The sequence below is a fragment of the Heptranchias perlo genome, chromosome 12 (genome assembly GCF_035084215.1).
Source record: "Heptranchias perlo isolate sHepPer1 chromosome 12, sHepPer1.hap1, whole genome shotgun sequence".
NCBI lineage: Eukaryota > Metazoa > Chordata > Chondrichthyes > Hexanchiformes > Hexanchidae > Heptranchias > Heptranchias perlo.
Genome location: NC_090336.1, coordinates 10647131 through 10659150, shown reverse-complemented (window position 1 = coordinate 10659150; position 12020 = coordinate 10647131). Strand labels below are relative to the sequence as shown.

The following is a 12020-nucleotide window of genomic DNA, read 5'->3' as shown; positions in this document are numbered from 1 at the left end:
TACTCTTTTTAGCATTATGCTTGCACCCTTACCAAGGGGACTTCCTATTGGTACGATATGTGTGGTCCCGGAGTGATTCAGGCAGAATTCTGCAGCCAGTAATCTGTATTGGAATTGATAGGTTTCCAGTTGTCTGCAGCAGAATTGAGAAGCTTCTTACCGAGAATTTTCTCGAGGCTTCCCCCGGCTCCGCTGCCGCAACGTGTACGGAAGTTTGGCGGCAGCCGCATTTGTGAGGGGAGAAGTCCCGAGGAAATTCACCACCTCTTATCAGCGGCTCTGGGAGATTTCCAACTCTCGGGATTGTTTCTCAACAATCTCCCGGGATGATTTACTGAGTGGTAAGGGGTCCAGGAGTCTGAGACCCCTAGTGAGAGCTCTAGGAGTCTGGGACCTGCCATTCTCCTAGTGAGGGCTCCAGGAGTCTGAGGTCTTCATTCTCCTAGTGAGGGCTCCAGGAGTCTGAGGTCTTCATTCTCCTAGTGAGGGCTCCAGGAGTCTGAGGTCTTCATTCTCCTAGTGAGGGCTTCAGAAGTCTGAGGTCTTCATTCTCCTAGTGAGGGCTCCAGGAGTCTGAGGTCTTCATTCTCCTAGTGAGGGCTCCAGGAGTCTGAGGTCTTCATTCTCCTAGTGAGGCTCCAGAAGTCTGAGGTCTTCATTCTCCTAGTGAGGGCTCCAGGAGACTAAGGTCTTCATTCTCCTAGTGAGGGCTCCAGGAGACTAAGGTCTTCATTCTCCTAGTGAGGCTGAAGCAAAGGAAAAAAATGGCCTTGACTTTCAGTATCCAGTAAACTATTAAATGTTCTTGAATTTGCGTGACTGCAGGATTTGTTTAAATGTCTGTAATAAAGTGAGTTTATCAACTATGTGACCTGTCAGTGGTGATATGTAGGAATCCCGTGGCCCCCATTAATGGTACAGTGGAAGGGGAAGATTTCCGGTTCGGCTCCCACATCTACTTCAGTTGTGACATGGATTTCCAGTTGGTTGGAAGTAACGTTATCACTTGTCAACTAGACGGGAACTGGAGCAAGAGTACACCGCACTGTGGTAAGGCTCTTTAAAACTCTGGGGGTTAAATTGGATAAGGCCCGATAACGGGCACGGGGGTCATTGTGCGTGGTTAACCCACGACCGGTGTTGCTGATGCAGGCAGTGTGCGACATTTGTGCTGATTCCATTTCCATGATTTCCACGTGCAGCCAGCGCTACTCACGCCGTGGAGTGGCTGCATGCACCAGCAGGAGGCCCAATATGGGGCGTAGCCAGCACTAGGTAAAGGCAGCCTGCACCTCTTAAAGTGGAGGTGGGGGGGGGTGCACTGTCAATGGCAGCAGTGCAGCATGACAGGCAAGAGTGGCAAGAGAGCACGCCCTGAAGTTCTCAGACAGCACACCGGAGGCCTTAGTGGAGGGAGTGCAGGAACGGAGAGCTATCCTGTACCCGCAGGTTGGCAGGAGACCCTCAAGACACCAGCTGCGGAAGCAGTGGGAGGAAGTGGCCGTTGAAGTGAACGACAGGAGTATAGCACCATGCATGTGGATACAGTGCTGGAAAAAGCTCAGTGATTTGACACAAGTGGTCAAGATGAGTGACTCCAAGTGTCGAGTACCACATCCTACCAACCGCACCACTGCTGCAGGCGTGACACCACCCCCCCCCCCCCCCCCCACCCCCCCCACCCACCAACCAAGAAACGTTGCCCACCAGTACACAATGCTGCACTTTGGATGCAGCATCTCACCCTCACATAGTAGCACACTTGCAATCCACACACCCAACACTCACAGGTCACACACACTGGCAGCTGTTAGACCATGAGAGGCACATCAGCACATCTGTGGAGCCCACCATGATGCAGCATCTGATGACCGATGTCGTGGCTTCCATTGCAGCACAAACGGATGTCATCAAAGGTCTGCAAGCTTCAGTTGAAGCTCAGACTAATGCTATGGCAGCTCAGACTGCTGCTATCATGGCCTTGGGTACCGCTGTGGAACGGGGCTCCCAGGGCGTCACAGCACTCCAGCAATCTGTTCTCCAGCTGATCACTGGGAGTGCTGAGGCGCCGCCCCGTGAGAGTGGCAGTGGCGCCATGGCAGTCGAACCTGCTGCCCTCTCCGCGGTCGACAGTATTCCTTCTCCCACCCCTGCCGCTCCGCCAGTGCCCTTGCCGTTATCAGTCAGCCAGCCAGCTCAGACTGCTGTAGCCCATGCTGAGATGGTGCAGTCTGAAGCCAGGCCCTCCCAGCCCAGAGCTGCTCGAGGTCGTCCTCCAAGGACATCTGCACTCTCCTCAATTGAAGGTCAGCAGCCTTCCACCACTCATACTCTAGCCACTGGGGATGCACCTTGTAGCAGCACTAGGAAAGGCAAGGGCACACGAACGACAGGCACAAGGCTGAATAGTGTATTGTTTGCTGAGTAAACGTGTTACGTTATAAATTTGGATTTGAAGTCGCAATTCGTGGTGGTTTTTATTTATGCGACGAGCTGCAGGAGGAAGCAGTGCGTAATCATATGGAGGGCGATTTGATGGTCATGTGGGAGAGGACAGGTGGGGAGTGTAGGACTGTTGGTGACTTGGGAGGTGTCGTTGAGGTTATTGATATCGCTCATGAGTAAGGTGAGTATGCAGAGCCCTGGCAGACAGGGCCTGTGCACCTTGTTGCCTCCTTGTGTCTTCCTCCGCTTCCTCTTCCGTCTCCTGCCCCTCCTCCTCAGCCTCTTCCTCCTCGTCCTCCTCTTCCTCTGCCTCTGGCTCAGGGTCTTGCCAGATAGGCAGTGGCAATGACTGTTTCCTCATAAGGGCGAGGTAATGCAGCATGCAGCATACCACATTGAATCTTGACACCCACTCAGCGGAGTGCTGCAGAGCTCCACCAGAACGGTCCAGGCAGCGGAAGCGTTGCTTTAGGAGGCCTATGGTGCGCTCGACGACGTTTCGTGTGACCGCATGGCTCATTGTATGCCTGCTCTGCACGTGTGTATGCATGCCTGACCGGAGTCATGAGCCATCTCATGAGAGGATAGCCCTTGTCACCCAGTGGCCAGCCTTTGACTTGCCTAGCCAGTGCAAAGATAGTTGGGACGTTGGACTGTCGCATATTGAAGGCATCGTGACTGCTGCCAGGGTAGCGGGCATTGACTTGCATGATGCGCTGCATGTGGTCACACGCCAGCTGCACGTTGAGGGAGTGGAATCCCTTTCTGTTCATGAATATGGCTGAGTTGAGATGTGGAGCACACATGGCAATATGCGTGCAGTCAATGGCACCCTGCACCATGGGGAAGCCTGCAATGCAAGCAAACCCTCGTGCTGTCGAGAGGGAATGTTATGAATCTGAGCTCGTACAGTGTCTCAGTGACCTCCCTTATGCAGTAGTGCACATCTCACCAGCAGCAGCCTGAAAGGATCCAGAGCCGTAAAGGTTCAGCGCCACGGTCACCTTGACAGCCACAGGCCTTGCCATGCTCTGAGTGCGAGCAGTGGCTGCAGCAGTTGACACGTCTCCATCACAACCTCTTTGGTGAACCTCAGCCGTCAGATGAACTGATCTTCGCTCATGTTGAGATAAGAGTATTGTTCCCTGAATGCCCTCATGGGATGTGTCCTCCTGATCAGTGCCCTGCGCCGCCTCCTCCTCCTCCCTCTCCTCGCAGTGTGACCCAGTCTGCGTGTCCTCTCTGCATGCTCCCAGTCATGTTCTATGCCCAGCGGGAGCCCTAGCAGGCCACTCATGGTTGCCAGGAATCTTGTTTCGCTCAATGTTGTAAATATCACTAACAGTAATGCAGGACCTGTCAAACCACTCTTTATATACTATAGCAACTCTATCCAAGTATAGGAAGCTTCAACAAACACGTACAATTGTACCAGCAGCCAGAAGCAATAAACCAGCCACTAACCTGCAACACCTGCATGATCCTTTAAATAGTGCTGGTGGGGGGTCCTCCAGGCACTCTAAGACATGTTCAGCTGCTCATGGTTAAGAAAGTTCTTTGGCTGGAGCGTTGTGTGCCAAAATGGTTTCTATCCCTTTAAATCAGCATTGCACACTCATCTAACGCATATCCTCCTTACTTTACATGATGCCAGGATAACGTGCATTGACCTGCATGATGTGCTGCGTGTGGTCGAACACCAGCTGCACATTGAAGGAGTGGAATCCCTTTCTGTTCACAAAGATGGCTGCTTTAAGATGTGGAGCACACATGGCAATATGATTGCAGTCAATGGCACCCTGCACCATGGGGAAGCCTGCAGTGCGAGCAAACGCTCGTGTTCACTCATTCTGCTTCTCTCTGTCAAGAGGGAACGTGATGAACCTGTTACATAGTTCGTACAGTGCCTCTGTGAATATGAACTGCGAGGTGTGGAACATATCGCCAGCAGATCAATTTTATATGGCATTCATTATCTGCATGTGCACAAGCACCCTTCCCAAAATGGCGTCCGGCTAGCGTGACGTGTGAATTCCGGATGCCATTTTGGGACCTTAGGAAGCCACGTAGTGCCTGAAAAATGGGCGCTACACGGCCCAATTTCTAGCCCTCTGTATTGGGAAGCGGAGACCACCCATCGCGGGTGGCGGGTGGCAGTGGGATTTGTTCTGTCCGTTAAAATAAAATAAAAGCTAGTATAAGGAATGCATTCAGGATTTTGCCTCCTTAAAGAGAAAATCTCCCGTAGCTTCCTCTGTCCTCTTAGATGAGTTTTCATCTACAATTACCTCCTATTTTCCTCACCCACAAGTGCTACCTGTGTCCACTCCTCTCCCTGTCGCCCCCCATAGGGGTAACAAAGTGAGAAACTCTGGATAACGGATGTCTGCACAGCTGACTCATGTGTTTCTCCAGCACTGGTACACAGGCAGCCTGAATCGAAGGATGCCATGGTAGTGTAGTAGGAGGTGGTGGTGTGTGTCAGCTTCACCTCTGACTTCTGAGCGGTTCGAATCGCTCCCACTCACTTGGTTCTAGACCTTGGACTTATTTGGGGGTTGTGGCAAAAGTGCAGCAGACAACTGGTTTTGGTGCAAGAAAAACTGGGTTTATTGAAGTCACAAATGAACTTATAACATTAGGATTACACTGAGATTATACAGACATACAAAAGTACACTTAGTTAAGAATGGGGAACACACCGCATAACGAGGGAAAATCACGCTACTAATCCCCTTACCCTTGTCCCTCCCCCAAAACCTAACTAAATTGAGCTAGGAGAGGTCAGGAATCATGCTCACCAACAAGGGTTCCTTGACAGTTCGAAATCCAGTCAGGTAAGCCAGTTGCAGTTTTGAGGTACGCTCTTTGTGTCCTTTGGGGCCTGCTGTCCCCACGTGGTCCTGGGCTGTGGAATCTGCGAAGGTTCTTCAGTTGGGTGGAGTTCGCTGATGCGGTAAGGCGTGGTTGTGGGTGGTCGATCTTCGTGGAGGGCTGTGGTTGCGGCCTAGTTGTCTTCGGTTGAGCCTGCCACACCGTGCCCCTCGCCAGGATGTTGCCTGCGGGCCTGTGAACCTCCGGATCTCCTTCCTCCGCTTAGCTCAGCTACCTCTCCATACTTAAACTCTGCTTAAAACCTGCTCCCTTCGTAACTGGTGGCCCAGTTATACTGTTTTTCGAATTTCTTATCTGAGCGCCAAATCAAGGTTAGTTCTTTGTCTAGGGCTTCTTCAGGTGATTATAGTTTTTCGCCTTAAATGGTTTTGGGGCGGTTGTCTCGTTTTTAATGGGCTTGCATATGTTTATCGTTGCCTTCCTGCCCCCGTAACTAGTCTTGAACTGAAAGCCATTGTATATGTGAAGTCTTGATGGGCTTGCATAATTGCTCCATTGTTGCCTTCCTGCCTTAGTAGCTAGTAGTGATTATTTGTGCAAGGTTTTTATGGGCTTCAGTTTCATGTATATTGAAGTCTTTCTCTGGGTTGATTGTTTTAAAGGGAAGAATGCGTATTCTGTCTCCTCTCATTGTCTGGTTTCAGGCAACAATCCACACTGCACCCAACAAGCCCGGGCATGTCAAGTCCCAGGCCCTCATGGGCCTAACCTCCTGTCTGCAGGGTTCCACATTTAACCCAGCAGTTGGGTCCTCTTCCATAAAAGTCCAAAAGTCATATCCTCGTTGATGATATGAAAAATGTGGGAATTTTGAGAACCCTTCAGCGTGCTGATGTCACTTTAGCTCTGGGGCATGCACGCCAGTCCAGGTCAGGCTGATGGGGTGTGGGGAATTGGGGATTGTCTCCTCTCTGCTGGTTGTAAGGGTCCTTGGAGAAATTAATGAAGCCAGTGTCAGCCAAGTTCCAACTGGTTGTGAGCCCACAGCACATAACTGCTTGTACTTTTTAAAAATACTTGTGTATTCATTAAGGTAAAAGATGGTAGCATTGTGGACATACGAACGTATGAATTAAGAGCAGGAGTAGGCCATTTGGCCCCTCGAGTATTTAGTAAGATCATGGCTGATCTGATTGTGATCTCAACTTTACTTTCCCATCTACCTACTATAACTTTTGACTCCCTTGTTAATCAGGAATCAATCTAACTCAGCCTTAAAAATATTCAATGACCCTGCCTCCACCGCTCTCTGGGGAAGGGAGTTCCACAGACTTATGACCCTCTGAGAGAAAAAAATTCTCCTCATCTCCATCTTAAATGGGAGACCCCTTATTTTTAAATTATGGCCCCGAGTTCCAGTCTCTCCCACAGGGGGAAACATCCTCTCAGCAGCTACCCCTTCTATCCCCTCAGGATCTTATATGTTTCAATAAGATCACCTCTCATTCTTCTACAGGCCCAACTTGTCCAACCTTTCCTCATAAGATAACCCCCTCATCCCAGGAATCAGTCGAGTGAACCTTCTCTGAACCGCCTCCAAAGCAATTATGCCCTTTCTTAAATGAGGAGACCAAAACTGCACACATTATTCTAGATGTGGTCTCACCAGTGCCCTGGACACCTGTAGCAAAACATCTCTACTTTTATATTCCATTCCCCTTGCAATAAATGACAACATTCCATTTGCCTTCCTAATCACTTGCTGTACCTGTATACTAACTTTTTGAGATTCGTGTACTAGGACACCCAGATCCTCTGTACTCAGAGTTCTGCAATCTCTCTCCATTTAAATAACATACTGCTTTTCTATTCCTCCTGCCAAAGTGGACAAGTTCGCATTTTCTCACATTATACCCCATCTGCCAAATTTTTGCCCACTCACTTAACCTTTCTATAACCCTTTGCAGACTCCTTATGTCCTCTTCACAACTTACTTTCCTACCTACCTTTGTGTCATCAGCAAACCATACATTCGGTCCCTTCATCCAAGGAAATGAACAGTTCCCCATTCCAGACTCCCAGCGGTAAAGTTTCTTTTTTTTTTATATTCGTTCATGAGATGTAGGCGTCGCTGGCGAGGCCGGCATTTATTGCCCATCCCTAATTGCCCTTGAGAAGGTGGTGGTGAGCCGCCTTCTTGAATCGCTGCAGTCCGTGTGGTGAAGGTTCTCTCACAGTGCTGTTAGGAAGGGAGTTCCAGGATTTTGACTCAGCGACGATGAAGGAACGGCGATATATTTCCAAGTCGGGATGGTGTGTGACTTGGAGGGGAACCTGCAGGTGGTGTTGTTCCCATGTACCTGCTGCTCTTGTCCTTCTAGGTGGTACCGACTGGTGGGGATGTTCTTAATGACCAGTACATACCAGAAATAACCACTCCATTGGCTCCACTGTAAACTTTAATCACTCCCTTGGCTCCGGTGTCAACATGAATCACTCCCTTGACTCCTGTGTCAACATTAATCACTCCCTTGGTTCCAGTGTCAACATTAATCACTCCCTTGGTTCCACTGTCAACATTAATCACTCCCTTGGTTCCAGTGTCAACATTAATCACTCCCTTCTCTCCAGTGTCAACATTAATCACTCCCTTGGCTCCACTGTCAACATTAATCACTCTCTTGGCTCCACTGTCAACATTAATCACTCCCTTGGTTCCACTGTCAACATTAATCACTCCCTTCTCTCCAGTGTCAACATTAATCACTCCCTTGGTTCCACTGTCAATATTAATCACTCCCTTCCCTCCAGTGTCAACATTAATCACTCCCTTGGTTCCAGTATCAACATTAATCACTCCCTTGGCTCCACTGTCAACATTAATCACTCCCTTGGTTCCAGTGTCAACATTAATCACTCCCTTCTCTCCACTGTCAACATTAATCACTCCCTTGGTTCTAGTGTCAAGATTAATCACTCCCTTCTCTCCACTGTCAACATTAATCACTCCCTTCTCTCCGGTGTCAACATTAATCACTCCCTTGGTTCCAGTGTCAACATTAATCACTCCCTTCTCTCCAGTGTCAACATTAATCACTCCCTTGGCTCCACTGTCAACATTAATCACTCCCTTGGTTTCAGTGTCAACATTAATCAATCCCTTGGCTCCAGTGTCAACATTTTAAAAAATTCGTTCATGGGATGTGGGCGTCGCTGGCGAGACCGGCATTTATTGCCCATCCCTAATTGCCCTGGAGAAGATGGTGGTGAGCCGCCTTCTTGAACCGCTGCAGTCCGTGTGGTGAAGGTTCTCCCACAGTGCTGTTAGGTAGGGAGTTCCAGGATTTTGACCCAGCGACGATGAAGGAACGGCGATATATTTCCAAGTCGGGATGTGTGTGACTTGGAGGGGAACGTGCAGGTGGTGTTGTTCCCATGTGCCTGCTGCCCTTGTCCTTCTAGGTGGTAGAGGTCGCGGGTTTTGGAGGTGCTGTCGAAGAAGCCTTGGCGAGTTGCTGCAGTGCATCCTGTGGATGGTACACACTGCAGCCACAGTGCGCCGGTGGTGAAGGGAGTGAATGTTTAGGGTGGTGGATGGGGTGCCAATCAAGCGGGCTGCTTTGTCCTGGATGGTGTCGAGCTTCTTGAGTGTTGTTGGAGCTGCACTCATCCAGGTAAGTGGAGAGTATTCCATCACACTCCTGACTTGTGCCTTGTAGATGGTGGAAAGGCTTTGGGGAGTCAGGAGGTGACTCACTCGCCACAGAATACCCAGCCTCTGACCTGGTCTTGTAGCCACAGTATTTATATGGCTGGTCCAGTTAAGTTTCTGGTCAGTGGTGCCCCAGGATGTTGATTGCGGGGGATTCGGCGATGGTAATGTCGTTGAATGTCAAGTGGAGGTGGTTAGACTCTCTCTTGTTGGAGATGGTCATTGCCTGGCACTTGTCTGGCGCGAATGTTACTTACCACTTATCAGCTCAAGCCTGGATGTTGTCCAGGTCTTGCTGCATGCGGGCTCGGACTGCTTCATTATCTGAGGGGTTGCGAATGGAACTGAACACTGTGCAATCATCAGCGAACATCCCCATTTCTGACCTTATGATGGAGGGAAGGTCATTGATGAAGCAGCTGAAGATGGTTGGGCCTAGGACACTGCCCTGAGGAACTCCTGCAGCAATGTCCTGGGGCTGAGAATATTGGCCTCCAAAAGCCACTACCATCTTCCTTTGTGCTCAGTATGACTCCAACTACTGGAGAGTTTTCCCCCTGATTCCTATTGACTTCAATTTTACTAGGGCTCCTTGGTGCCACACTCGGTCAAATGCTGCCTTGATGTCAAGGGCAGTCACACTCACTTCACCTCTGGAATTCAGCTCTTTTGTCCATGTTTGGACCAAGGCTGTAATGAGGTCTGGAGCCGACTGGTCCTGGCGGAACCCAAACTGAGCATCGGTGAGCAGGTTATTGGTGAGTAAGTGCCGCTTGATAGCATTGTCGACAGCATCTTCCATCACTTTGCTGATGATTGAGAGTAGACTGATGGGGCGGTAATTGGCCGGATTGGATTTGTTCTGCTTTTTGTGGACAGGACATACCTGGGCAATTTTCCACATTGTCGGATTGATGCCAGTGTTGTAGCTGTACTGGAACAATTTGGCTAGAGGCGCAGCTAGTTCTGGAGCACAAGGCTTCAGCACCACAGGGATGTTGTCGGGGCCCATAGCCTTTGCTGTATCCAGTGCACTCAGCCGTTTCTTGATATCACGTGGAGTGAATCGAATTGGCTGAAGACTGGCTTCTATGATGGTGGGGATATCGGGAGGAGGCTGAGATGGATCATTCACTCGGTACTTCTGGCCCAAGATGGTTGCAAACGCTTCAGCCTTGTCTTTTGCACTCACGTGCTGGACTCTGCCATCATGGAGGATGGGGATGTTTACAGAGCCTCCTCCTCCTGTTAGTTGTTTAATTGTCCACCACCATTCACGACTGGATGGGGCAGGACTGCAGAGCTTTGATTTGATCCGTTGGTTGTGGACTCGCTTAGCTCTGTCTATAGCATGTTGCTTCTGCTGTTTAGCATGCTTGTAGCCCTGAGTTGCAGCTTCACCAGGTTGGCACCTCATTTTTAGGTACGCCTGGTGCTGCTCCTGGCATGCTCCTCTACACTCCTCATTGAACCAGGGTTGATCCCCTGGCTTGTTGGTAATGGTAGAGTGAAGAATATGCCGGGCCATGAGGTTACAGATTGTGCCGGAATACAATTCTGCTGCTGATGGCCCACAGCGCCTCATGGATGTCCAGTTTTGAGCTGCTAGATCTGTTCTGAATCTATCCCATTTAGCACGGTGATAGTGCCACACAGCATGTTGGATGGTGTCCTCAGTGCGAAGACGGGACTTCATCTCCACGAGGACTGTGCAGTGGTCACTCCTACCAATACTGTCATGGACAGATGCATCTGTGACAGGTGGATTGGTGAGGACGGGGTCAAGTCGGTTTTTCCCTCATGTTGGTTCGCTCACCACCTGCCGCAGGCCCAGTCTGGCAGCTATGTCCTTCAGGACTTGGCCAGCTCGGTCAGTAGTGGTGCTACCGAGCCACTCTTGGTGATAGACATTGAAGTCCCCCACCTAGAGTACATTCTGTGCCCTTGCTACCCTCAGTGCTTCCTCCAAGTGGTGTTCAACATGGAGGAGGACTGATTCATCAGCTGAGGGAGGGCGGTAGGTGATAATCAGCAGGAGGTTTCCTTGCCCATGTTTGACCTGATGCCATGAGATTTAATGGGGTCCAGAGTCAATATTGAGGACTCCCAGGGCCACTCCCTCCTGACTGTATATCACTGTACCGCCACCTCTGGTTGGTCTGTCCTGCCGGTGGGACAGGACATACCCAGGGATGGTGATGGAAGATTCTGGGACATTGGCTGAAAGGTATGATTCTGTGAGTATGGCTATGTCAGGCTGTTGCTTGACTAGTCTGTGGGACAGCTCTCCCAATTTTGGCACAAGTCCCCGGCTGTTCATGAGGAGGACTTTGCAGGGTTGACTGGGCTTGGTTTGCCTTTATCGTGTCTGGTGCCTAGTGGTCCGATGCTGGGTGGTCCATCTGGTTTTATTCTTGTTATGACTGTGTTTAGCGAGATTTTACAACTGAGTGGCTTGCTAGGCCATTTCAGAGGGCAATTAAGAATCAACCACATTGCTGTGGGTCTGGAGTCACATATAGGCCAGATCGGGTAAGGACGGCAGATTTCCTTCCCTGAAGGACATTAGTGAACCAGATGGGTTTTCACGACAATCTGGTAGTTTCATGGCCACCATTACTGATACTAGTTTTTTTTTAATTCCAGATTTTATTTAACTAATCACTCCCTTGGTTCCCGTGTCAACATTAATCACTCCCTTGGTTCCAGTCTCAACATTAATCACTCCATTGGCTCCAGTGTCAACATTAATCACTCCCTTCGTTCCCGTGTCAACATTAATCACTCCCTTGCCTTCAGTGTCAACATTAATCACTCCCTTGCCTTCAGTGTCAACATTAATCACTCCCTTGGCTCCAGTGTCAACGTTAAGTACTTACTTGTCAGATATAGCAGGGTCACACCCAAAGGAATACATTCTCTACTCTGAGCCAACTCCAGTCTCAGCTAGAACCTCGGAGGAGGATCTGTTACTACAGCAGTCTGACATTGCCCCGTACCTGCCATCCTCTGGCCTTTGTGGCCCGTC

General features: G+C 49.9%; 1 protein-coding gene across 2 annotated transcripts in view; it reads left to right on the top strand.

Moving 5' to 3' along the window:
- Positions 1-12020, top strand: part of LOC137327814 (inactive serine protease PAMR1-like) — a 228670-nt gene that overhangs the window by 103694 nt on the left and 112956 nt on the right. For both annotated transcript variants that reach the window (XM_067993634.1, XM_067993635.1), the window contains exon 7: positions 880-1050. In XM_067993634.1, coding sequence (XP_067849735.1) covers positions 880-1050 — 171 coding nt within the window. The remainder of the gene's footprint in view (positions 1-879; positions 1051-12020) is intronic.